General features: G+C 39.1%; 1 protein-coding gene across 1 annotated transcript in view; it reads right to left on the bottom strand.

The window, feature by feature from the left end:
- Positions 1 to 21,436, bottom strand: part of plxnb1a (plexin b1a) — a 43,239-nt gene extending 21,803 nt beyond the window's left edge. The window contains exons 1-17 of the mRNA XM_079239748.1: positions 21,377 to 21,436; positions 19,691 to 20,564; positions 19,134 to 19,373; positions 17,835 to 18,017; positions 13,330 to 13,458; positions 10,300 to 10,400; positions 10,074 to 10,206; positions 9,829 to 9,985; positions 8,877 to 8,985; positions 7,513 to 7,621; positions 6,415 to 7,158; positions 5,571 to 5,669; positions 3,416 to 3,538; positions 2,973 to 3,066; positions 2,653 to 2,822; positions 2,293 to 2,444; positions 2,097 to 2,202 (exon numbers count right to left, since the gene is read on the bottom strand). Of these exons, the coding sequence (XP_079095874.1) occupies positions 2,097 to 2,202; positions 2,293 to 2,444; positions 2,653 to 2,822; positions 2,973 to 3,066; positions 3,416 to 3,538; positions 5,571 to 5,669; positions 6,415 to 7,158; positions 7,513 to 7,621; positions 8,877 to 8,985; positions 9,829 to 9,985; positions 10,074 to 10,206; positions 10,300 to 10,400; positions 13,330 to 13,458; positions 17,835 to 18,017; positions 19,134 to 19,373; positions 19,691 to 20,554 (3,513 nt within the window). The 5' untranslated portion in view covers positions 20,555 to 20,564; positions 21,377 to 21,436. The remainder of the gene's footprint in view (positions 1 to 2,096; positions 2,203 to 2,292; positions 2,445 to 2,652; positions 2,823 to 2,972; positions 3,067 to 3,415; positions 3,539 to 5,570; positions 5,670 to 6,414; positions 7,159 to 7,512; positions 7,622 to 8,876; positions 8,986 to 9,828; positions 9,986 to 10,073; positions 10,207 to 10,299; positions 10,401 to 13,329; positions 13,459 to 17,834; positions 18,018 to 19,133; positions 19,374 to 19,690; positions 20,565 to 21,376) is intronic.
- Between the last annotated feature and the right edge of the window lie 1,810 nt (positions 21,437 to 23,246).

Genomic DNA, 23,246 nt, shown 5'->3' with positions numbered 1-23,246 from the left:
ACATTCGATCGCTGACAGATCAGAGCCGTACCTCATTCTTCAAATGAGGCATTTTGCCGTTGTTTCTGAGAATACCAAGGGACTCTCCTTTCAGCAAGGTCCTGGTGTGTTTCTTGCAGTCCACACCCAAGGCCCATTACTGCGTTCTCATGTGTGCAACTGAAGCAAACTCAGGGGAAACACGCCAGAATTCAAAGTAACTACTGCCTTTGAACTGGGTGTGAAAATACCCAAGAGATGACTTTGTTTTGAAAATGCTTGTTTAATTGCTTCTGCATAGTTGCTGCTGCTGTTTCTGGAGATAATAACTGTTTATGGATGTTTAAGCAAGCCACTTACATTTGATTTAACTGTGTGTATGTAACCTCTGGTTAGGGAATAGAGAAGTAATTTTTTTTGGACAGATTTTCACATGAAAATATTTTGCATATATAAACTGGTCATTTTATTTAGGAGACCCCTGCAATTATTTACAAACACAAATAGTTAATCAGCTCCATACCATGGCAGCAAACTGAATCAGTTAGGTACATATGGTCAAGAATACCTGCTGACAGCATCAGAAGGAAGATTTAAGGGACTTTGAACGTGAAATGAGAGTTTACCAACAATGGTCTAAAAAGGGAAAACATCCAGCAGTTGCCTGAAATGCCGCCTTAATGCCAGAGGTCAGATCAGAATGGGAAGAAGGGTTGGAGAAAATAGAAAAACAGTAACTCAAATAATAGGGATGTGAATCTAACAACAACTCACAATTCAATTCGATTTGGATTTTTGGGATGACAATTCGATTCAGAATCAATTCTTGATTTAAACAGATTTTCGGTTCATAATAATTACACTTAAGTCACAAAAGGTAGTAATTTCCAAAGTAACGTCATTCTTTTATAAGCTTTATAAGCTGATTTTTTGTAGAGACTAAAAACAAAAATAAAATGTACAACACTTTTTTTGCAAGTCATTTTTCTTCATTACAACTAGGAAAAAACAACACAGTAGCCAGACCATCATTCGGCTGCTACAATGCTACAAAGGTCAATAAAAACCAAAACATTACAAACATTTTAGAATGGATTTTTTGAAAAAAAAAAAAAAAAGATTTTTTTTCAAAAAAATATTGATTTTAAAATTGCGAAGCAAAAAGATTTTCAGTTTTTTTAAATTCAATTCCCCACCCCTATCAAATAACCACTGGTTCCAACCAAACCAAGGTATGAAAACTATCTCAATCAAGTCAAGCCTTCAAGCAGATGGTCTACAGCAGCAGAAGACCCCACCAGGTGTCACTCCTGTCAGCTAAGAACAGAAAACTGAGGCTACATCTCACACAGGCAGAACTGGACAGTAAAAGATGGAAAAACGTTGCCTTGGCGGAGGATTATCCATTTAAACTGCTGCATTCTGATGGAAGGATCAGACATAAACAACATGAAAACATGGATCCACCCCGCTTTTTATCAACTGTTCAGGTAGCTGGTGGTATAATGGCATGATGTTTTCTGGCACACATTGAGACTCCTTCATACCAAATGAACATGATTTAAACATCTTAGCCTACTGGAGTATTGTTTCTGACCATGACCACATTGTACTGTCTTCTGATTTCTACTTCCAGCAGGATAACGCATCATGTCACCATGAATTCACTGTACTCCAATGGCATCTACAATGACCAGATCACAATCCATTAGAGCACCATCAGAGTGTGGTGAACAAGAAATACAAATCTGCAGTAACTATGTGACACTATCATCTCAATATGGACCAAGATCTCTGAGGAATGCTTCCAACATCTTGTTGAATCTATACTACAATCGATAGCAGCAGTTCTAAAGACAAAAGGGGGTCCAACTCGGTACTAGAAAGGTATACCGGATAAATTGGCAGGTGAGTGTTCACATGTTTAGTTGTGCTGAAGGCAAAGGCATCTCTCTGAAAGTACTGATAAAAGGTAAAATAATGACATCACACCAAAGTAAATACTATAAATGAAGGAGTAAAGCAGAACCGTTTGTATCAGATTACATTAATCCTTTTTCAGACCTATTTAAGTAACCAAGACTTGTCTTGTGTCAATGTGCTTAAACTGAATTTACCTGGAAGCTGAAGGTTTGAGCTGACAGCCCAACTCCTCCTCCTCTCACTTTGACTGAGGCATGGCCGCTCTTCTCCCCTCCGCTGCTTGTCGTCTCACACACTATCCTACGAGACAGCATCATTAAACTGTCACTAAAGTGAAACGACACGGGAAGCCCACAGTGCGTGTAGTTGAGGTGTGTGTTGATGACTTGCCTCGATGAGACTTCATATCTGCTGTGGATGACGCTGCAGGCAACTCCAGCTACTGAGACTGAGTTCTGGATGTCTTCAGCTCTCTGGCCAAGGTTTGAGCCAGAAATTGTGACCAAGGTCCCTCCCTCAACAGGACCAGATGAGGGGTCCAGCTGGAACACAAAAACACCACATAAATGAGCTGATGAGCTGATGACAGCAGCATATGAAAAGGATTCAGTCTGTATTAAGAGTTTTATTAAAAACTTTTATTGCAAATTTATTGCAGTTAATAGTCACTAACTTCAGTTTCCAATAAGTCCAAATGAATGAACGTGGCAAATTCAAATAAAATGGATTGTAATACAAAAAAAGGCTTACATAATGGATGACAGGAGCAGGACAGGTGTGTTTGATCTCATCAGTGCAGGAGCCTCGATACACACAGCGAGAGCTGGTAGCATCGCCACACCAAACACAGCCGTACTTTGGATCAGCAGTGCGACACCGACTGCAGTCTGACCGACCCACAGAGCAGTTGAACAGAGTAACTGAAGCAAAAAAAGGAAAGTCAGTGTGGAAAGGACAGCAAGTATATAAAACAAATTTACAGTGAAGTCTTTCAGTCAGATTTTATGACACTGTTATTTCTGTTAAATGGACACTCGAGCTAGCAGCAAAAAACAATAAGCAGTACAAACCAAACAGATCCTCAGCGCTGTCGATGAGGAAGTTGTTTTTTCTTCTCACACTTATTGTGGCTTGGTATTCTTCCGTTGGGAGGGAATACAGATACTGCAACAACAGGAGCATTAAGGAGTCAAATCAACATAACCCCTACATGCATATTAGCTAAGTCTGTGCAAAGTCGTGTGAATTTGGTTATAAGAATTAATTGCATGTTTATAAAGGAAAAATAAATGATTTATGGTAGTTTATACTTTAAATTTGTTAAAAGTCCACCAACAGTCAGACTTTTCCTCTTTCATAAAGCAATTCTGGTTTTCTAAACATACATGGATGACAATTATCTGTCTGCAGAATTAGTAGAGTTAAAAAAATGCTCCAGGGATAGTGTGAGTACATTAAGTTTCTTTGTTATTATTACATCTTACATTACATCTTAAGGACAATTGTTACTGACCTGGTATGGTTGACAGGTGATAAAGAAGACAGAAGACTGAGAGTCACTTTGCTCCACAGAGGCCTCCACCACCACCAAGTGATTCTCTATGTCCAACACACACTCATACTCCAAATTCTTCTCCTGAATACAGCACAAATAATGACACCATCATCATCATCAAATAAGCATATTGTTTAGGTTCAGGCATGCTGTTTTTTTCTCAGACTAAGCAGTTAGTAAAGACATAATCTAACTTATGGCAACAGAAGCATTCTTGGTCATCTATCTTTTATACCCATTTGGCACACTGGCAGTAGAAGGAGGTTTTGTCATTCCAGACAAACAGAGTTGTTTGTAAGCACATATCCATTGACCAAAACAGCAGCACCTTAAACTGAATTAGGCATTTGTTTATTCAGTTGTACAACAATGCAGTCAACCAAACAGCATTATTTCCCAAAGAAAATCAAAGTTTGTTACTTCATATGAAGTACACCATTTATCATATGTATGCCACTTGTCTCTGGCAAGTTTTACTTTGCAGTAGATCTTGTGATCAGACCTAAACTTTTGTCAATGGACTTTTGGAACAACCTCATAGACGTAAAAAAAATCTCATTTAACCGTGTCGTAGTCTAGACCAGGGCTATTTAACTTGGCCTCTTGGGGGCCACTGTCCTGCAGATTAAGTGTTTTACACTTCAACAAGTCAGTCCAACAAGTTATCATTCTTTATAATGACCCCTTAATTTGAGTCAAGTGTGTTGGAGCAGGGGAACATCTAAAGCCTAAAGGACAGTAGTCTTTGAGGGACAAAGTGAAAAGCCCATGTCTAGACTTTTTCTTTTTTTTAAAAGGGAGCACGGCTATAAACCCTTGTACTTTACCATTGATTTTACTCTGCAATCGAAGAGACCAAACATATGGGGACCATTGCCAAGCTTGTGCTATGTATTCAAAAGCAGCAAAGTAGCAATAGACTTTTCTCTATAAATTCTGGAACTAACTTTTGTCTAAAAATCAATCAATAAGGCTCCAGTTGGTGTAACTGTGCAGCTTGGTTAGTCTCAGATTGACTGTCTTATTTTGAACTGCAAGGACTGTACTTCTCCCCGGAACTCAAATTGCAGTTAAGCAAATCAAACTCAGTTGAGCCCTGACTCTGGACCTGGTACAGATACTAACAGCAGAGAGAGAATTGAATGGAAGAAGCATGAAAAGTGTCTTAAGTCAACCTAATCATTTACATCAAATTCCACACAACCACTCTATGGCTCAGCCTAAGACTGATGCCTGCCCATCTTTTCAGTGAAGGGGCCAGGAGATGGCAACACAACACTCTCTATAACTATCATTCTCAGGTGCTGAAGCAAGTACATTATATTTTAATGCCATCAACTCACTCCTAATCAGATCCTTGAGTTAATTTTCCACAAGTTGTTTGGGGTAAGAGGTATAAAAATGGGCTGCCAACTAAGTCCAACAACCTTTATAGCATTTTGATAAATAGAGAAACTTTACAGAAACCACTCAAGTCAAAATGCCTAAAAACAAAAACAGCTATTCCCAATAACAAAATCCATTGCCACATTGAAATAGCTGAACAACTATATGCCCCCTTTTAGTTGTGAGATTAAGTAGATATCACGGACAAGCCCCCAATAATATTAGGACTCTGGTTCAGCTAGTGAAAATGGGAAAGTAGCTTTAAAACCAAAATAAGCTGTTTAAATAAAATAAACTCACTGGACAGTGAAAGCCAAGGTTTATTAAATAAACAAAAACAGAACAAAAAATACTCAAAACAAAGTTGCTCTTCCACTGCTGATAAAATAGCACAGTCTTAAATTTGATTCAAAAGATTTGCCATCTGTCCAACCTAAAAATTTGAAGCCTTAAGGCACAGCTAAGCTGACAAATAGCCAGTCTGCAACAATACACACAATCTGCATACAAGAAAAAACAAAGACTGAGCCTGGGACTGTAACACACATTTTAAATTTTCCTTTTTTTCATTTTTGGTGATAGCACAATTTCAAACCAAAGGATCAAAATTTTGAATGCCCAGGCTAAAATTTTACCTTATTACAATATTTATCATTTTATTATATAAAAAAAATAATAAAGCTAGAGTCTAGTCTCACATCAATGACTGTTAATCTTGTTAATTTACCTGAAACAAGTTTAGGTGTTGGCCCACCAATGTGATCTTCCTGTCCACATTGACAGGTAGAAGAGTTGAATCTTGAACTTTCTCCACACATGGGCATTCCTGAAAAAAATAAATAATAAAATGTTGCAGTTTAGCCAAATGTATCACTCATCAATCACTGGCATTCAAACAGTTGCTCTGTGCTAATATGAAAGACTTGTATCATTTATCCTAATCTTATAAATCCAAACCTTATAATGGAAACCATGCATCAGGGAATGCAGTATTAACTTCTTTCCTACCAGACTGAGATTTATTTTTCAGTATGTCCACATATAATGTCGTGAAAATGAATTATCTCACAATACAAATGAAAACAACCTAAAAAAAGAAAAGCAACAGTAAAAAATAAATAAAAACACAGCTGCACATGCAAAACTTAAAGTAAATCTTAGAATATTATAAAATATGAAATGAGATGGAAATGTAGTTCTCCCCCAGGTTGTATGAGGAAATGCTGAGTTAGTGAAACATCATTACTCGCTGGTAGCACTATAAATGAGTTGACAAGAAGCAATGTAGAAAGGATGGACGAGTCAGGTTAATGCCTTAAATTACTCAGCTGCATCTTCGCATTTAAGATGGCGTCGATTTTGTGTCAGTCAGTGCAGGATTTGTAGACAAGAGAGCCATAAAAGAAACCCCTGCAATTTCAGTACTCAGTGTAATACACTATGGTGACTGACTCTATTTTAAAATGTTTAACTTACTGGGTTAAACATATTTACATATTTTAAAACAATTTGTAGGGACTTGAATGAGAACAGTTACACCCTTGTGGTCCAAACAGGACTTTTGCACTCACCAGAAAATAGGACTGAGATGAAGAATCCGACTGAAGGTTTGCTGAAGATTCAGATTTGAGGTCAGTGACAGTTTCAGGTGGTTGTGTAAATATGACTGGACTTGCTTTTGAGTCCACCTCAGTTTCTCCCTCTGAGCTCTCCCACCCAGTCAGCCAAGAAGGTGAGACATTCTCTTTAGAAGTGGCCAGAGGAATGGCTTCCTTCTCATCACTGATAGGGATGTCTATAAAAGGAGCCACTTCACTAGAAGTGGCTGAGGTTATCTCAGAAGAAGCCACTGATTTACTAGTTGGCTCTAAATATCTCAGAGATTCTACATGACTACTTGTAGTGTTGGGTAATCTGGTGTGTGGAGCTTCCTCAGTACTATTTAAAGTATCAGTATCCACATCCTTAGAGGAGCTTCTAATGCCACCAGCAGCTTCAGTTATGCCCTCCAGATCGGGGAGAAATCCATCTGTGGCAGGAATATCAGTGTGTGCAGCGGTGGCTCGGGGAGAGATCCTGGCAAACGGGGGAGTTGTGGAAAGAGTAGCTGGTGTGGTGGATTCAGCATGAGGGGTGGTGGGGGTTGTTGCAGTAGCGGTAGTTGAAGGGACAGCTGCTGTGGTGGGGACAGATGTCTCAGTGGGTGGTGGTTGTGTTGTTGTAGTGGTTGTTGTTGTTGGAGGAGTCTGGACAGGAGGAGGTGATGGGGTTGGTGTTCTGGTGGGTGGTGGGATGGTGGGTGTTGGCTGTATGAACTTCATGGAGAAGCACAAGTATACAGGTATGGAAAGGAGAGAACAAGAAAACAAATCAAATGGAAAACAAAATTAGAACAAAACATGGTATGCAGAAACAATATGAAACAACTCAAGAATGATACTGAAAACAAAAGAAAACAAAAAAAAAAAAGTTTGATGATATAAATTAAACAGGTACTAAGAAGCAAGTAAACCAAAGATGACCGACATGCTCAGACAATGATGCACAGCATGGTGCAGAGAAAGTAGCATGGAAGCCTCATGCTTTCAAACAGTGTTCTCCTCTAAATCTACAACACTTGAAATCAAGTATTCCCAAAGTCTTCACTTTGAGAACTAATGATGACTCACATGTTGATTGAAAATGGTGATTCCTTGGCTACACGTACGCTCATGTGTGCAGACATGTTCATGGATACACCAATTACACCCCCAGCGGCTGCTAACACACCCTTGGCATCTAGCAGAACAAACATCATAAGTGCAGTGTTAGAGTTTGAAAGCCATAAAAAAAAAAAACCTTTTGATGTCTTTCCAGCAATCACAGATTACCTAAAAGTATATCATTTACAGTAATGTAGAAAGGACAATGCAGCTCCTTTAAATTGTGAAGTTGGCAGAATCACAACATCGTAAAAGATCATGACATCATTTTCAGGTTACAAAATTAAGCAAGTGCAGCTTTAAATTAAATAAAACACAAAATATATTACACCACATCAATATATAGCAAAAAATATGGCAAGTTGCAAACAGACAAAAATGAAGTGCAACCAATGATTCAATATCTGAGTGGTTTTCTGTATGATGTCATTGGTCTCACATTGCTGTTGAGGAATTTTGGTCCACTTTTCTTAACGTTGCTTCAGTTCATTGAGGTTTGCTGCACTGGTTTTGGCACCGCTATCTTTACTGTCCCAACACAGTCATTAATCTCAAGGTCTGAACTGGATGCAACATCCTGATTTTCCTTTTCATCATTCGGTTGATTTGCTGCTCTGTCTTGGATCATTGTTATCATTATGGCAAAGCTCGGCAGTCAAACAGGTGATGATTCCACTTTGGACGGTGCTCAGGTTGTGCAGCTGCGAAGTGAGCCCAAAAGATCACCTCTACACCACCATACTTTACTGTTAATATGAGGTGTGCATTATGGGGAGACATCTTCTCCTTGTTGCATGCTGGACAGAGGAGAGCATTTATCGTGCTAATTGAAGCCCGTTAAGTGTGAAAAGAAGCTCTTCGGCTTGAACCTGCTGGGAAATCCAGTCCTGGGAAGACTGGCAACTGTCTACTTGTCAATAATCTTTCTCAATGTAGAATTTTGGATCTAAATTGTTTGGAAAAAGCCTCACAATCCTTTAGATTGATGAGTAGTTAACTTTATCATGATCATTTCGGATTTATGTCCTCCTTGGCTTTATGTTTAACTCCTTAATGCTTTTCCACAGGATTGTGTACTTTTATGTTTACATTTACCATAGAAAAATGCACCATGGTTTCTACTTTGTCCCGCAGAGAAATACATTTAATCTGCTTGTTGGCTGTAGAGTAACAAGTGTGGAAGTCATAAATATGTCAAAATAACTACTTTTAATATCTAATGAATAAATGGGCACTCTGTCAAATGTAACATGTTGAGGGTTTAAGTATTTTAAGTCAAACTGAGTTTCCATTTGTTGAATTAGATTTCAAAACATGCGAAATGTACTCACGGTCTGCGTCCGGAAAGTTCCTGGACCAAGCTGCAGTTGTAGAATGTGAACTCTGTCTCCGCTACCGTCACGTTAATGAAACGCAGTGACAGGGTCACCATAACAAACTCTGCATCAGAGAGAAACACGCTACATGTAAAATTCACATGACAGGATCAAAGTTAGCATCATTCAGGCAAGAGATTTATTCCAGTGCTGAAAGCTCCGTGTATGTTGCCCGATTTCTTTGTGTTATGTTTCATAGGGGTGGGGAAATCGAATTGAAAAATCGAAAATCTGGATTTTTTTTGCTTCACAATTTTAAGATAGATTTTTTTGTTAAAAGAAATTGATCTTTTTTTTTCAAATAAATAAAAATAATCCATTATAATTTTTTTGGGTCATTTTTATTGTTTTTATTGATCTTTTCACTTTTCTCCTTGGACATTATAGCAGCATAATGATGATCTGGCTAATGCGTTGTTTTTTCCTAATTGAAATCAAGGAAAATGACCAGCAAAAAAAAGTTTTACACACTTTTTTCATAATCTACAAAAATCAGCAATATTGAAGAATTGTGAGAATTGCAATTTAAAATCGGATCGGCACCCAAAAAATCGGAATCGAATCGAATCGGGACGAATGCATATCGTCACAGCCTGAATGTTTATGGTCACATTTTTCCCATGCAGCTAAACAGTCTGCGGGCCGCAAAAGAGGGAAAAACACTTGCCATATACAATGTCCAAACTACTAGATGACAAGATGTCTCCGTTCAGATATCTGTTTATGCAGATATCTGAGGCCCAGAGACATTAACCGCGACCCAGATGTAAAATTGTTATTGATTTAAAGTTCAATGACTTGAACAGAAGCTTAAATGGTCGTACTCTCTGTCCTCACTGTTGGAAGGAGTTTTTAAATCATGCAAAACATATGAAGGCTTTGGTATAAAACTAGTCTGAATACCTACCATCTCCCTTGCCAATGGGGGGCAGGCTGTTGGCATCAGGGGTAGAGCATATCACACCAGAAGTGGTGAGTAAAGCGGGGGTTTCTGTGTCATGGAAGAAGCACGAGTACGCTTCTCCTTGTTTAAGACTGGGGAGACCCTCTACTGACACTGCGATCTGAATGAGAGAAATCAAAAAACAAATATGTGAGATGGATGGAGACGTAAATGAATAAAGCTTCTCCCCACGCTTCCCCTTGTATTACATCCGTTTTCTGTCCACGGCTGATGTTGTAGAGGTTGAGGTGCTGGATGCTGAGGCACTGCTGTGTCTTGTTGAAACTCCACAACCACTGACCCTGCACAGATCCTCGCTGGCACTCCCATCGCTGGCCACAACTGAAACAACGCAGAGACGTTTCAGGCGATAAAGGCGAGGTGAGAAGCAGTCAGGACCAGTGAAGATATTCACACAGGCACATAAAAACTAACCGTCCCTCCAGGACACACCAGCCACAGTACGGGTCTCTGGCTGACAGACAGGACTGACAGTCTAAGTGATCGCCACATTCTGCCACTGGACGCTTCTCCACCTGGAAAAAAAAACAAAACAGAAAACATATTAAACACTGACTTACCTCAGTGTTTTATGACCAGAATGTTGGACAATACACTGAGCATGCTGAACAATCACGGTCTTTTTATTGAGGTGGCTTTGATTTCATCCCTCCACTTTTTATGTAGAGTACTCCTTGAAATAAAATAATTACTGGAAATGTAACTTTTAATGCAGACTGCAAATGCCCATACTTTTGATGCTGAAAACCTGCTTTCAGTATATGTCATGTCTCTCATGCTGCCCAAACAAATTTCACAACAAATAAGAAGAAATCTTGAACAAATACAAATGTTTAAAAAAAAAGAAAAAGCAACAACTGGTTTCAACTGTTTTGCTTTTTTTTTTTTTTTTTTTTAAATTCCTGGATAAAATCTAAATCCTGAACTGTTTTTCTTACTGCAGCAGCACTGGACCACAACTTCACTTAGGTTTCCATAAAGAACTGTAACATTTTGTTAATACATGTTTGATTTAAAGCTGGGGTAGGTAAACTTGCTCAGACATTTTTTACGCTAGGTGAAGTGGTTCCTCGTCCTGATAGTAGTCTATACATTTTTAAATCATGAACAATAAGAAAAATAGTTAAACCCCTCAGTTTACTATAAATCTGTAAAAATTCAGAGCCATTAAAACGTTTGGGCCGAATTAAAGTTGTTCATTTCTTATATTTCTTTAGTTTCTTCATGGCTGAGAAAATACAGGAAGGATTTCCTGACCCGGTTCGGTTTATCTGCCTCCTCCTCCTGCTAAACAGCAGAGAAAGAGAAAATCATTGGTGTACAAAGCTGCGAACTAGAAAATCACTCCCGAGAGTGCAAATTTGTTTTGGCCTACAGGCACTGCTCAACAGCAAACCTTGCAGTAAACATTTTACCTTTTGCTCCTTCAATCAAAACAACCAGTAATGTGAAGTAAAGAGCCATCACTTTCCAATTAAATCAGTTGTCACATAGTGGCCATCCTCCATCCTAGCAGCTAGAAAAAATGGACTATTTTACAAATCTGACTTTTATTCGAAGATCTTTTGTTAATTAAGGGTTATCATTTTGTCAGATTAGTGCCAAAAATCTAAGTCGCAGTATGCAGTAGAGAGCAGAATTACATCATTAGTGTGTGCATGGATGTATACCATCATGACATATTGTTTATCTCTGCTCTAATCATTAAAATAAACTAAACAAAGCTTTTCTCCTTTTGCCCTTAAATATAAAAGCAGGCCTGCGCCCTCCAAAAACAAAGAAAAAAAATAAGTATGCCCTCGTCTGAGGTGCACAATTAGATATTTTTTATGTTTCTGTTTCATGTTATTGTGGTCTATCCTCCTATAAATGGACATGAATATATTCATTTTGTGCAAAATGCTATAGGCATGATGTGTAAGCATTGCAAACATCTGCTACTGGTCTCAGGTAAAATATTCTCAGGAAACATTTTAATGCAATAAAATCTAACATTCATTCATTCATTCATTTTCTGAACCGCTTAATCCAATTCAGGGTCGCGGGGAAGCTGGAGCCTATCCCAGCTGGCTTTGGGCAACAGGCAGGGTACACCCTGGACAGCTCGCCAGTCCATCGCAGGGCCATAAAATCTAACATTTATAGTTAAATACAGATATTAGGGCTGGGCGATATGATGATATATATAGTTTGGACAATAAAAAATGTCTATTGTTTCATATGAGGCTCTATCGTTTACGCCACAATAAGGTGCTTTACTGCAGTATTTTATGTCAAGATGCGCTTTATGGCTAGCACGCTGGAGTACATTAACAAATATGGAGAAAGACAGCAGCAATGTGTTTCAGAGCAGGATAATTCACTAAAAGATGACCCGCCAACCCAAACTGATGAGCTTTTTCATTCAAGAGGGGACATTTCTGTCGCATGGATGTGGTTTGGATATAAAAAAGACCAACGTGGAACCAACAACAGACTAACTCACAGTCCCGCCAACGGACTCTGATAGAGAGTCAACGAACAAAACCCGCAAAAGCAACATGCAACATGATAGCAACACTACTATCACAAGGATAGAAAATGTTAAAGTCAAAATGTATTAAACAAAGATACTTCATGACCTGCCACATTCTGCAGAGATGAGAGCTTCGGTAAACATATTTTATGAGACAAGACTGACAGCTGATAAATGGAGGAAAAAATCTGATACTAGTAAGAAAAAGAAAAGAAACCCTTTTTATTTTTTTTTTTTTTACTTGTAAGGAAAAAAAATGGTGGACTGGTTTTGAATTGTATAGTATTTGTAAGCCACTGGTATGAGTCAGTTTGTTAGAAACTAACATCAGCTTTGTGAAAGGTGCCATAATACTTCATTTGTTTTCAATTTTTATATCAAACACAATTAAAGCTGTAATAGAAGCAAGTATCAAGGTGTTTTATGATCCAAGCCTGAGACAAATCATTCAGTTTAGACCAGCAGTTCCCATATTCATTCATCAGCATCTACAGCTACCCACACACACTCTGTAGGGAGCGTGCCAACACAATGGAGGCCACTTTTCCTGATCAATACAATTGTTATGTTTGACCTTACACCTCCTGCTGACTGTTGTGCCCATCTCCATAGGATTTGTGACTTCTGACCCCAGCTGCCAGCTGGCTTTTCTCTTTTCTTTAGACTTTTGTTTGACTCTTATTCACTTTGAGAGAGACACAGCTTGAGGAAGTATCGAATCCTGAAAAAACTCTGACAAACCATAAATTGTCTGAAGATGAATTACAGGCCACGTTCAGTTTTGTGTATAGAGACATCTGGGTGAGTTCGTGAATGGGGAGAATGCCACGTCTGTTTATACATCTGTCGCGTATTGCAAACAGAAAACATATGAAACATGAAACCTGCAACTATCCCAAACTGTGTCAATGCGGTCTTTTTGGACTCACAATAGTTTTGGTCATTATGTAGATGTGTGACCCACGCTGATCCAGTAAAAGGTCACTGTTGATGGGGGAGTTGGGTTGTATTACTGTGTTCTCATACACCTCCACACCACCATCTTGGCCGAGATACACCTGGACAATAAACAACAGAAAAACAGAAGACGCTTTAGCCAACATGGTAAATATACTCTACATAAATATCAGTAATGGTGAATTTATATTTTCCCAAGAAGATGGAAAGGTTTTTCATGACATGTGTAGTCTTCAAACTGCAGGACTAAAATGAAATTCTGACAGAAAACCAAAATAATGGAAAAAGACCACCTTCTCCAACACGCAACTCAAACACAAATCAAATCACGTTTGCACAGGATCGCAGCAGAAGTGGCCGTGAATATGATTACCACACAGTCAAATCTAATATGAAGCACAGGAAGACACCTCTGGCTTAAGTGATTCTCAGGCCTTCAAACTCTCATGTTACCTCGTGTTAATGAGATCTCTCCAGACAGAGCAGGGAATCCGTTGTCCCATTAAGAGGATGCTTTCAACTCGTAATGGTGAGCAAAGTTGCTCTGCAATGGTGGCTGAACTTTTACACGATGATCCCGGTGATGCTGTTGTCATGTTTATATATCTGGCCTGTCATTCATATGTACATGTGAGCATGTTTGTAACATTATATCTCTGTTTCATATTGGCTGTTAACTGAAGCTGTGAAGTTTAGCATAAAGGTGGAGGAAGGATCCCACAGCTTATGCAATTTATTAAGCTGTGGGAAGGGCAGAGCAAAAGGGTATTTATAGTATTTCCAGTGTGAATTTCCTTTCGAAGCTTCTTGGCTGGAATTCCAAATGCCCTAAAAGTAGATGAAAATAATCCAAGTAAAACAGAAAAAGTGCTGCTTGTGCTCGCTGGTTTTCATGACATTTCAGTGGTGAAAATGTGCTAAATGTTCCCAGTGAATCTTGATCAGCTCTGCAGGTCAGTTTGGAGGCATTTCAGGTTTTTTTTCCACACAACCAAAAAGCTGGCTGTCTTATCACCTCCAATGTTATTTTAGTTTTTCTAAATGGTTATGCACATCCATTACTGCTTAGTGTTCTGTTGTAGGACTCATGATGATTAACATCAGACCTGTTTGAGGTTCCCAGATGTTTTTAGGTTCATTAATCCATCACACACTTTGCTCCTGAAGTGATCTTTGTTGGTCAGTCACTATTGAGTTGAATAAAAATGGAGGTCAAACTTCTCAGGAATCTTGGTGATATTGTCTAGCTAAATTAGCATTAAACAATTTTTGAGATCCTCTTGATGTCATGATGTTTTTCAACTAGTGTGAGGTATCTAGGACTCCGATTAACCTTTAAGGTCCTGGTCTACCATTTGGTAGAGGTAAAAATTGCAGTGACTTAAATTAATTCTTTATAAAATAAATTGTGGAAATAAACCTGCCTGAACATCCCTACCAAATTGTTTGGGTCTGTAAAATCAAGCTAAGTGTTTGTTAAAACACTTAGTTGTTTTAACAGCTAAGTGTTAGCTTGTTTCAAATTAAGTGTTAGCTAAATTTAGTGTTAAGCTAAGTGTTAGCTTGTTTCAAATTTCAACCATTTCACTGCTATCTTTTTATTAATGTCTTTTTAAGATCTCAACCATTTGCCTAAAACATTTATCCTGTTTATTCTTGTCCAAAACAAACAAAAAAACCTAGAGAAAATATTTTCTCTGTGTTGAAGGCTTAATGGGTCGCATGACAGAAAACACCTGACCACTTTCATTTTCCAGTCAACTGCTGACTGAAATTCACACATTTTTACTACATACAAGTGCAGATTCATAAATTAGAATGTAACCAAATGTTCTTTTTGCACTAAAGCAACCCAGAAAGCTCTCAGATGTTAGTCCCTTTGGAAGAAAGCATCGGCTTAAAGACTGTAGAACAGAATATAACGGAATATTGTTTTACTTAAATGTAAATAGGTTGTCACATGTACACAGAAGTGTTCATAATGAAAAGAAGTAACTTACAGGTAATAAACACTCAAAATTTACTGTCAGAAAATTAAAATCTTAAGACCAATAAAATAAAAGATTTTTCTTTTTATTTACTGAAACCAATACATTTTTGATGGTATTCGAATTAACTAAGAGGGACCTGTAGAGATGCAGTTCTAGATGAGTTTACTCCATAAAAACACGACTAAGTGGAATATTTACATTAATTAGGTAATATTTATTTACTTAGATCATTCAGGATGTGTGTAAATCATATTTATTTAGTCATATAGAAAAACTGAAAAGGATTAACAGGCTTGCAAGTAGATAATAAGCAATAAAACGTTGGCTTTGTGCGTTTAAAAAGACCACACTGCAAAAACTCAGTCTTAAAAAACAAGTAAAAAATATACAAAAATTAGATAAATACTGCTTAAAATAAGATAAATTATCTGCCAACAGAACAAGAAATTTTGGCTTGTCAAGACTTCCCAAAGCAAGTTAAAAAAAAAAAAAAAAGGAATTCTCTGGCATAAAAACTAAGAATTATCTTACCTTTTAAAAAAATAAAGATATTTAATCTTACTTAGATTTCAGTTTTTGCAGTGCAGACTGCACTCTCTGCACCAAGATCACTGTGAACAGCAGATTTTAAAACACAGTATGGATATGTACAGCCCAAAACTTTCTTGCAGGCCTCTGTTCAGCTTGGTAAATGTTCTGACTCACTTTCTTGCCAACAGTTAGATGAAAAGTTCAATCTTAGTCATGTCTGAGTGCTTACTTAGGAGCTGGAGCCAGGACTTGATCTGTTTAGCTGGCCTGTCTCTCTTCAAAAAGCAAAAATCCATGTAAAGATCAGGATATATCACTTCAGAATGTTGCATGAAATGAGTAATTCAAGCATGCAGCTCCCTATTAGCCTGCCATTATGAATTTTGTTTGATGAATGAATCTAACAAAAAAAAAGTGCTGGTTAATGTATATTCCCAGGTTGTGCTTCCAGTCTTTCTGATCAGCAAAGCTATACAAGTCCTAGTCAGCTGTACAGTTAATGCACCGACATGTGAGTACTATTGATCTTCTCAATTGTATCTTAGCAATAAAGCATGTAGGTGTACTTACCAAAAATAGCAAACTGCTCCCTTAAATCAGCGAAGCCACAAAGGTAGAATCTCATTACATCGCTGTGCAAATCAAGCTGGTGACACAGATTTTTAAGCCACCTATTGGAAATTTACCACAGCAGGATTAAATTTAAAATGGGTGTCAAATTGTCGCCTTTCGCCTGTGGCTGAAACACACAAATACGAACAGACGTATATCAAATTCTAAATCTGGATGCGGTGGAATTTGTTCTGCTCTGATACAATAATCCTGTTACTATAGCTTATTCCAGTGGCTTCATGAAGCGCAGCTTTGATCTGCTACCTACAAATACAGAGTCTGGCTCCATGTCCCAATCTCTTTCCCACACACAGACATGCAGCAAATAGACCTGAAAAGAGGGAAAAACTCGACAGCAGAGTTGTGTCTACAATCCTCTTATCTTCATCCCTTCATGTAACCATCGCATTTATGTAGCTGTTGTTCAAAAGGTGGTGATACTCTCTCCTTTTTAGACACGAGGAAAAAGCTGCGCGAAGACTTTCAGATAAGTTATGAGAAAAAAATCCAAAACTCTGCAGTGTTTTAACTCGTTAAGTTAAAAAAATGAAACAAGTCTCCAACAATCACAGGCCGCAGAACAAAAAGCAAATGCATTTGTCATGGGATGGCGGTGGAATGCCGGTGTGTACGTTGGAACACTGAATGCTGGAGAGAGCGGACTCTTCCAGTCAGACGCTGTGGTGATGCAGAAGTATAAAACTGGGAACTGGCGTGGACTAGAATGAAAACATGCATGAAGCTGGATTCAAACAGTTTATGTGGTGTAAGGTGTGTTTGCTTTGCAGGGATATGATTCACAGAGAGGCAGACAGAGCTGCCAGGGCAGGGTGTATGGACAGAGCATTAGTAAGCATTAGCAAGCCCTAACGCTTGTGTGACTTCAGTGAACGGAAGATTAGAACACTTCCGTAATAAGAAATTGCCTAATGGCCTAAATATTTCATGAAAACAGTGAGGAGTTGAAAGTCTCCTGTCTCCCACCAGGTGAGTGCTGGGGGAGGTGTCAGGACCGGCGGTGGGGATGTGGACCCAAATGCAGAGATGATTAACAGGGATGCAGGGTCAAGACTAATTTATTTTAACCCAGGAACTCAAGGAACTAACACAACGAAATGATCCAGCAACTGGGAACTGAAAACCAGGAGTATATATACAGACAACATAATGAGACACAGGTGTAATGAATCTACTAAATGAACCCTGGTGAACTACAACAGGAAATCAATAAAGCTAAACAAGAACCACGAGAACTAAACAGGAAAAACTACAAAATAAAACAGGAAACCAGAACTAAGGAAAAACACAAAACACCACATCATGACAGGAGGAGACCTGACTACCTTGTGAAGAGTTCCTTTTGAGTCTCCCAGAAAGGCGATGCTGTGTCCTTCTCTGACATCTACGGCCACGGCGGTGAGACGAGCGGCTGAAGTCTGCCATGCAGCTTTTACTTCCAGCGGTTCCTTGCTGGCCATTGGACTCGGGGTGTGGTCAGAGCCACATGGATATGCCTTCAGGGTATTCTACAAGACGTACCAGGATAAAAAGTTAAACTGGTTCAGTCACACTTCGGCAGTTGTTTTAAAATAGAGTTTTTATTGAGTTTACAGGTTTTACTTCGCATGATTAGTGGCATGTTTATGATTAAAGTCACGCCAAAAATAATAAAGCTTCAGACCAACAAATCTTAAATACTATCATTGCCACAGAAATCACCAATCCTTTAATTCATTATAAGAAGATTGCACAAAAGCAGACTTATTTGGAAACAACCAGGTTGCCCACTAAATCCTGCTTTCCAGTAAGTCTCCAAGCTGCAGCTTCACATAACTGGGTTGAATGAAGAGGTAGAGAGCCCTTTTTCCCCTTAGTTTATTTATTATAAAAATAAGATGGCTTATCTTTGTTGGAGGTGGTATGTGATCTAATATATCTCCCTCTTCTTTCATTTCTTTTCCTTCAGCGCCCCCCCTCCCCCCCACTCTTTCGATCCTACAGTCCTATTCCCATGTTTCTGTTTCTTCTCCCCCTCTCATCTTATGTCAGTGGGTTTCAAAAGAACTCCCATACCTCCATGTCAGAGCTCATTAAGCAGCAGCGCAGATGATTCAGGGTTAGTTTTCTTTATTGATCCCTAACGATCCCATTAAATGGTTCTGAGGGCTGACAGGACCTGAGCGGCTGCAGATCAGTTGGGGGGGGGGGTTTCTGTGGATGGCTGCAGCTGGGCAAAGCTACTCATCGGGCTTCTGGGAGCTCAGGGATTTTCCAAAAGGCCCTCATTACTACACTTCCATCCATCCAGCCATCCATTACTCAGCTTAATCCAGCCAGTACATTCATCCCTTGTTACCTGGCTACGCATGCCATTTGCTTTACCTTCCAGTGAACACTTAAGTCAAGTGAGTCAATATACTGGAGGTAATGCAGGAATTTTTCCTAATGATATATAGCTTTTATGTATCGACTGTAAGTCCCGTGTAGATGCTATAAACAAGCACAGAGCAGCTGAAAGCAGTCATTGCTTCACAACCTCAGAGCTTCAAAATATTTACTTTTCCTTCAAAGGAAAGAGAAGCAAAGAGAAATCAAGGTAATGCAATGTCCTCCGTTCCCCCTTTCTCTGCAGGGATCCTCACCAGAGGCAGGCTGGCACAGCTGGACTTGACCTCGTACTCTATGTAGGCTTCTTCTTTACCATCCACCTGTCCTTCCTTGGTGTAGCAGAGGTCCCGGGTAGAGTCTATGTGTCTGTCAAGCTCATCCAGCGGGAAAATGCACAGAGCTGAGGAATCCAAAGGAATGCTGTTTGTTGAGCTGACGTGGGTGGAGAAGACTCCCAGCAGATCTTCGCCTTGCAGCCCCACACCTTGTCCCACCTGTAGCAACAAAAGCATGGGGGAAAAAAGTTGAGGAAAGTGTAACCTTGATGTAAAAACATTCATCAAAAGTTTTAGATTTGCTCAGAACGATGAGAAAGACATTCACTCATATCATGTGCTGCTTGTACCTACAAAACCTCAAGTACTGACAGGATATAACATGGAGAGACTTGCACCAATGAGTCAAACTAGAACATGAAAACCTGTATTAGTCACAAATTGAACAATAAGTAAATGTCAGGGTTTACTTATCGCTACTTTGGCAGATCTGGAATGATTTGGCCATAACGACTGGACACAACACACAAAAGTACCTGAGCTGCCTGTAGCAGGTTGTAAATCCTTGAGGGAGAGGATGGTGACCTGCAGACCAGAGGAATCTCCACATAGGAGTAGTAGGATGCGTCTTCCATGCACACCCTGGCAGCGTATGTCTGATACTCCCTCGACACTGACTTGATATGACGTCGGTAAAACAGGAAGTACACGTAGGCGCGTCGTGTGAACGCCGTTACAAAATGATGGTCATATTCTGACAGACGTCCAGCTACGGCCAGTTTAGCCGTCTCCTCGTAGGAAAAGACAGGTTCTGTTGAAAGGTGGCGGGTGGAGATGGGTGGGTGGCTAGCGGTGTAGCCTCGGCCTACGTACATCACCGTCTTTTCCCCTCCGTGAAGCCCCACCACCAGCCCCACAGTTGATACTGACGGGTCATTGGCGGCAACATACTGCGTATCTACAGGCCTCTCAGCGGAAAAAAGCACATTCTTGATGGAGGCCAGGCTACGTTTCTGGCAGATGCCTTGATGGACGCTTCCACAGGTGATCAACTCTAACGCTTTGGGATCCACCAGCAGAAGTTTGTTGTGATTACTGGTTCTTCTGGCCTGCTGGCAGTTCACTTCTGTGACTGGTGGGAGGCAGTCTTTGCTGTCGCTCACGGGACCGGTCGTCTCCTCTTGTTCCAGCCTGAGTCCATCTGATCCATCAAGCTGGAAAAGGTGGTCCCTGGCCCCCACATACACCGTCCCAACAGAGGGCTCCGGGTGGAGCACCAGGTGCTGGAATTCAGAATCATTGCGTGTAAACCGGGGATAGGAGCGACAATTGGCGGCAGTAAAGATGGAGAGAATGAGGAGGAAGACCAGGGAGGAGTTCAAAGCCTTCCCATGTAGCATGGCAGATACTCTGATGGGGGGAAAAAGCAAAAGCATTACATTAAATAATGTTTATTAATACAGTGAAATACATCTTCCATATTGTTTCTATGTACTTAACTGCAGTACAAACTACAGTTTCAGACACATGAAGTCAAATTATTTGTCATCTACATTATTTGGTTAAAGTGTTAAATGGATCAACACAATGTCTTTTTTTCACCAGATTTCATTCGAAAGCCTATATTAAAAATTCTTCATGATTTACAGATTCCACTGAGATCAAATGACCTCATTTCTGTATCAAATTTGAGCCAATCAGAGCAGACTAGGCTTTTTGTAGAGGGTCATTTCCTTATTATCCATTTCAACAGGAAATGTAAAAACGTCAGTGGCAAATAATCTACCAGATATTTCACAGGGACTTTAAGATCATTTTAATGTCTATAAAGCCAACAAATACAAGTTAAAAATCACTCTTATTTAATTGATCCAGAGGTGAGCATATTCAGTTTAATTTTACACTAATCCCTTTGCTTCTCCACCATCTCTACAGTCCAATACACCCTTATCTAAACCATGATGATGGCATTCATTATGGCTACTACACAAAAACTAGCCTTTACAGAGGCTCATTTTTACTCCTTTTTTGGCAACGTGTTCTAAAAGCTAAGATTAAATAAATCAAACTCATTCTGAGGACTGTCATTCAAAAAAACAAATAGATTTGAGCAAAAGGATCAAGAAGTTGTGAGGTACATAGTCAGAAAACTGTGGTTTTGCTTTTTTTTTTTTTGCATTGTAGCCAACCTTCAAAAGGATTTATGGGAATGATCATCTTACCATTTATGTTCCCGGTTAAAGTGAAGACTTCCTTTGCTGCCTCACTTGGAATCATATCCCAGTTCTTCTCCCTCCATCTCCAAATGACAGAAACACAGAGGATTATTAACCTGGACATAAATGACAACAGAATAAGTTCATGAGGAAGAAAGCAATAGATATACAGGAACAAGATTAAGCTGCTAATAAAATGTAACACCATCTATATCTGATAACTCCTGCCATGTTTACAACTTCCCCACCATGTTGAGTGTTTCCAAACACCGCCGGCCACAGTGTCTTTTACATCTGGAGCACCCAAACACAACAACTTTCAGGTCCCATTTCCTCAGCCATCACTCAACACCTCTGAGAAGAGAGTGGTTTGTGGACACGGAGAGCCTTCACATCAAAGCAAACCTGTTTAATAATTCAACAGGTAGTTCTGACCTTTCACTGACCTCGGTAAGAAATGAAAAAGCAAGCCATTTGTACCATTGTGTGTGCAGAGCAGGCCTTAAACTGACCTCATGACGAACACTGAAAAGCAGTACTGGCAAATATTTTCCTTTCCTCCAACACTTTGTATAATAACAGTGAAGAAGAATCTTTGTCTCAGTGTGAGTGTGACAAAGAAAATAATGTAGAATTATACAGCATTAACTGAAAGTGCAAATAAATTGCTGTGACATTTGAGATGCAGTGCCATCTCACCTAACTGTCTACCCCCTGAGGCTGCAATCAGCACAAAGACGAGGAGGTGGGGTGGGGGGGGCGAAAGCGAGGCGAAGGGGAATCTTTTTAAGTGTGTGAGCGCTTGTACATAAACGGGGGCCAACCAGGAGCAGGTGCATGCGTCTGGTAAGTGGGTGAGTGTGACTAAGGCCTCCTCTTTACTTATTCATGAACAAAATAAGACAAATAATAAGAAGTAACCTCTTTGCCCACAATGGGAGGATGTCACTCCTGTGTTTACTGTCTGGTTGGGTGAATCTGTGGCCAATCTGTTACACAGGCCTGAAAGATCACAATCTTCTGAGACGGTAGAGGGAGAAGTCTTCATGAAATATGTATTTAAAACAAACAAAGTTATCTGAGCTTATTGTTTTATTCAGCTCTCAAGTTCTTTTTAGATTTACAGACTCAGAACTTGATACCATGACTACATTTTTACAAAAAATGTCTGCCTTGCAGAACTAAATGAATATAAGGATTGGGGCCAATCATTCACAACTGTTTCATAGAGAAAATGGGTATACATGATGTTGCGTTGTAGCTGCATGTTGTCAATAATGTTGTCTTGTTTTGCAAAATTAGCTCTGACTTTGATTGACTAAAGAGTGGCTAGAAGTTTGTGGAAAATGGGAGAGATGGACACAAAAAAGTATATGAACTGGACCTTGCAAAAAGGAAATTAGATTGCACTGACAAGAAATAAGATAAGCAACGCAGATCTATTCGCTGGACTATATTTCCACCCCCACTTAGCTCCCTGCACATTGCAGTTTTTAATAACATTAATTATAACAAGGAATAAATGCACTTTGCTATAGTCCAAAAAAGAAAAAGACCAATGAACTTTGTGAAGATTTTGTTTAGAATACGTGCAAGATAGGCAACTTAACAGGCTGGAAATCTGATACCACGCCATGCCCACTTAAGTTATACATGCACACATACACACACACATATATATTATACATACATTACACATATGTATATATATATATATATATATATATATATATATATATATATATATATATATATATATATATATATATATATATACATATATATATATATATATATATATATATATACATATATAAATATATACATATATATACATATATACATATATATACATATACATATATAAATATATACA

This window comes from Telmatherina bonti, assembly GCF_933228915.1.
Source record: "Telmatherina bonti genome assembly, chromosome: 4".
NCBI lineage: Eukaryota > Metazoa > Chordata > Actinopteri > Atheriniformes > Telmatherinidae > Telmatherina > Telmatherina bonti.
The sequence above is the reverse complement of the archived record's forward strand: the minus strand, read 5'-3'. Positions and strand labels throughout refer to the sequence as shown.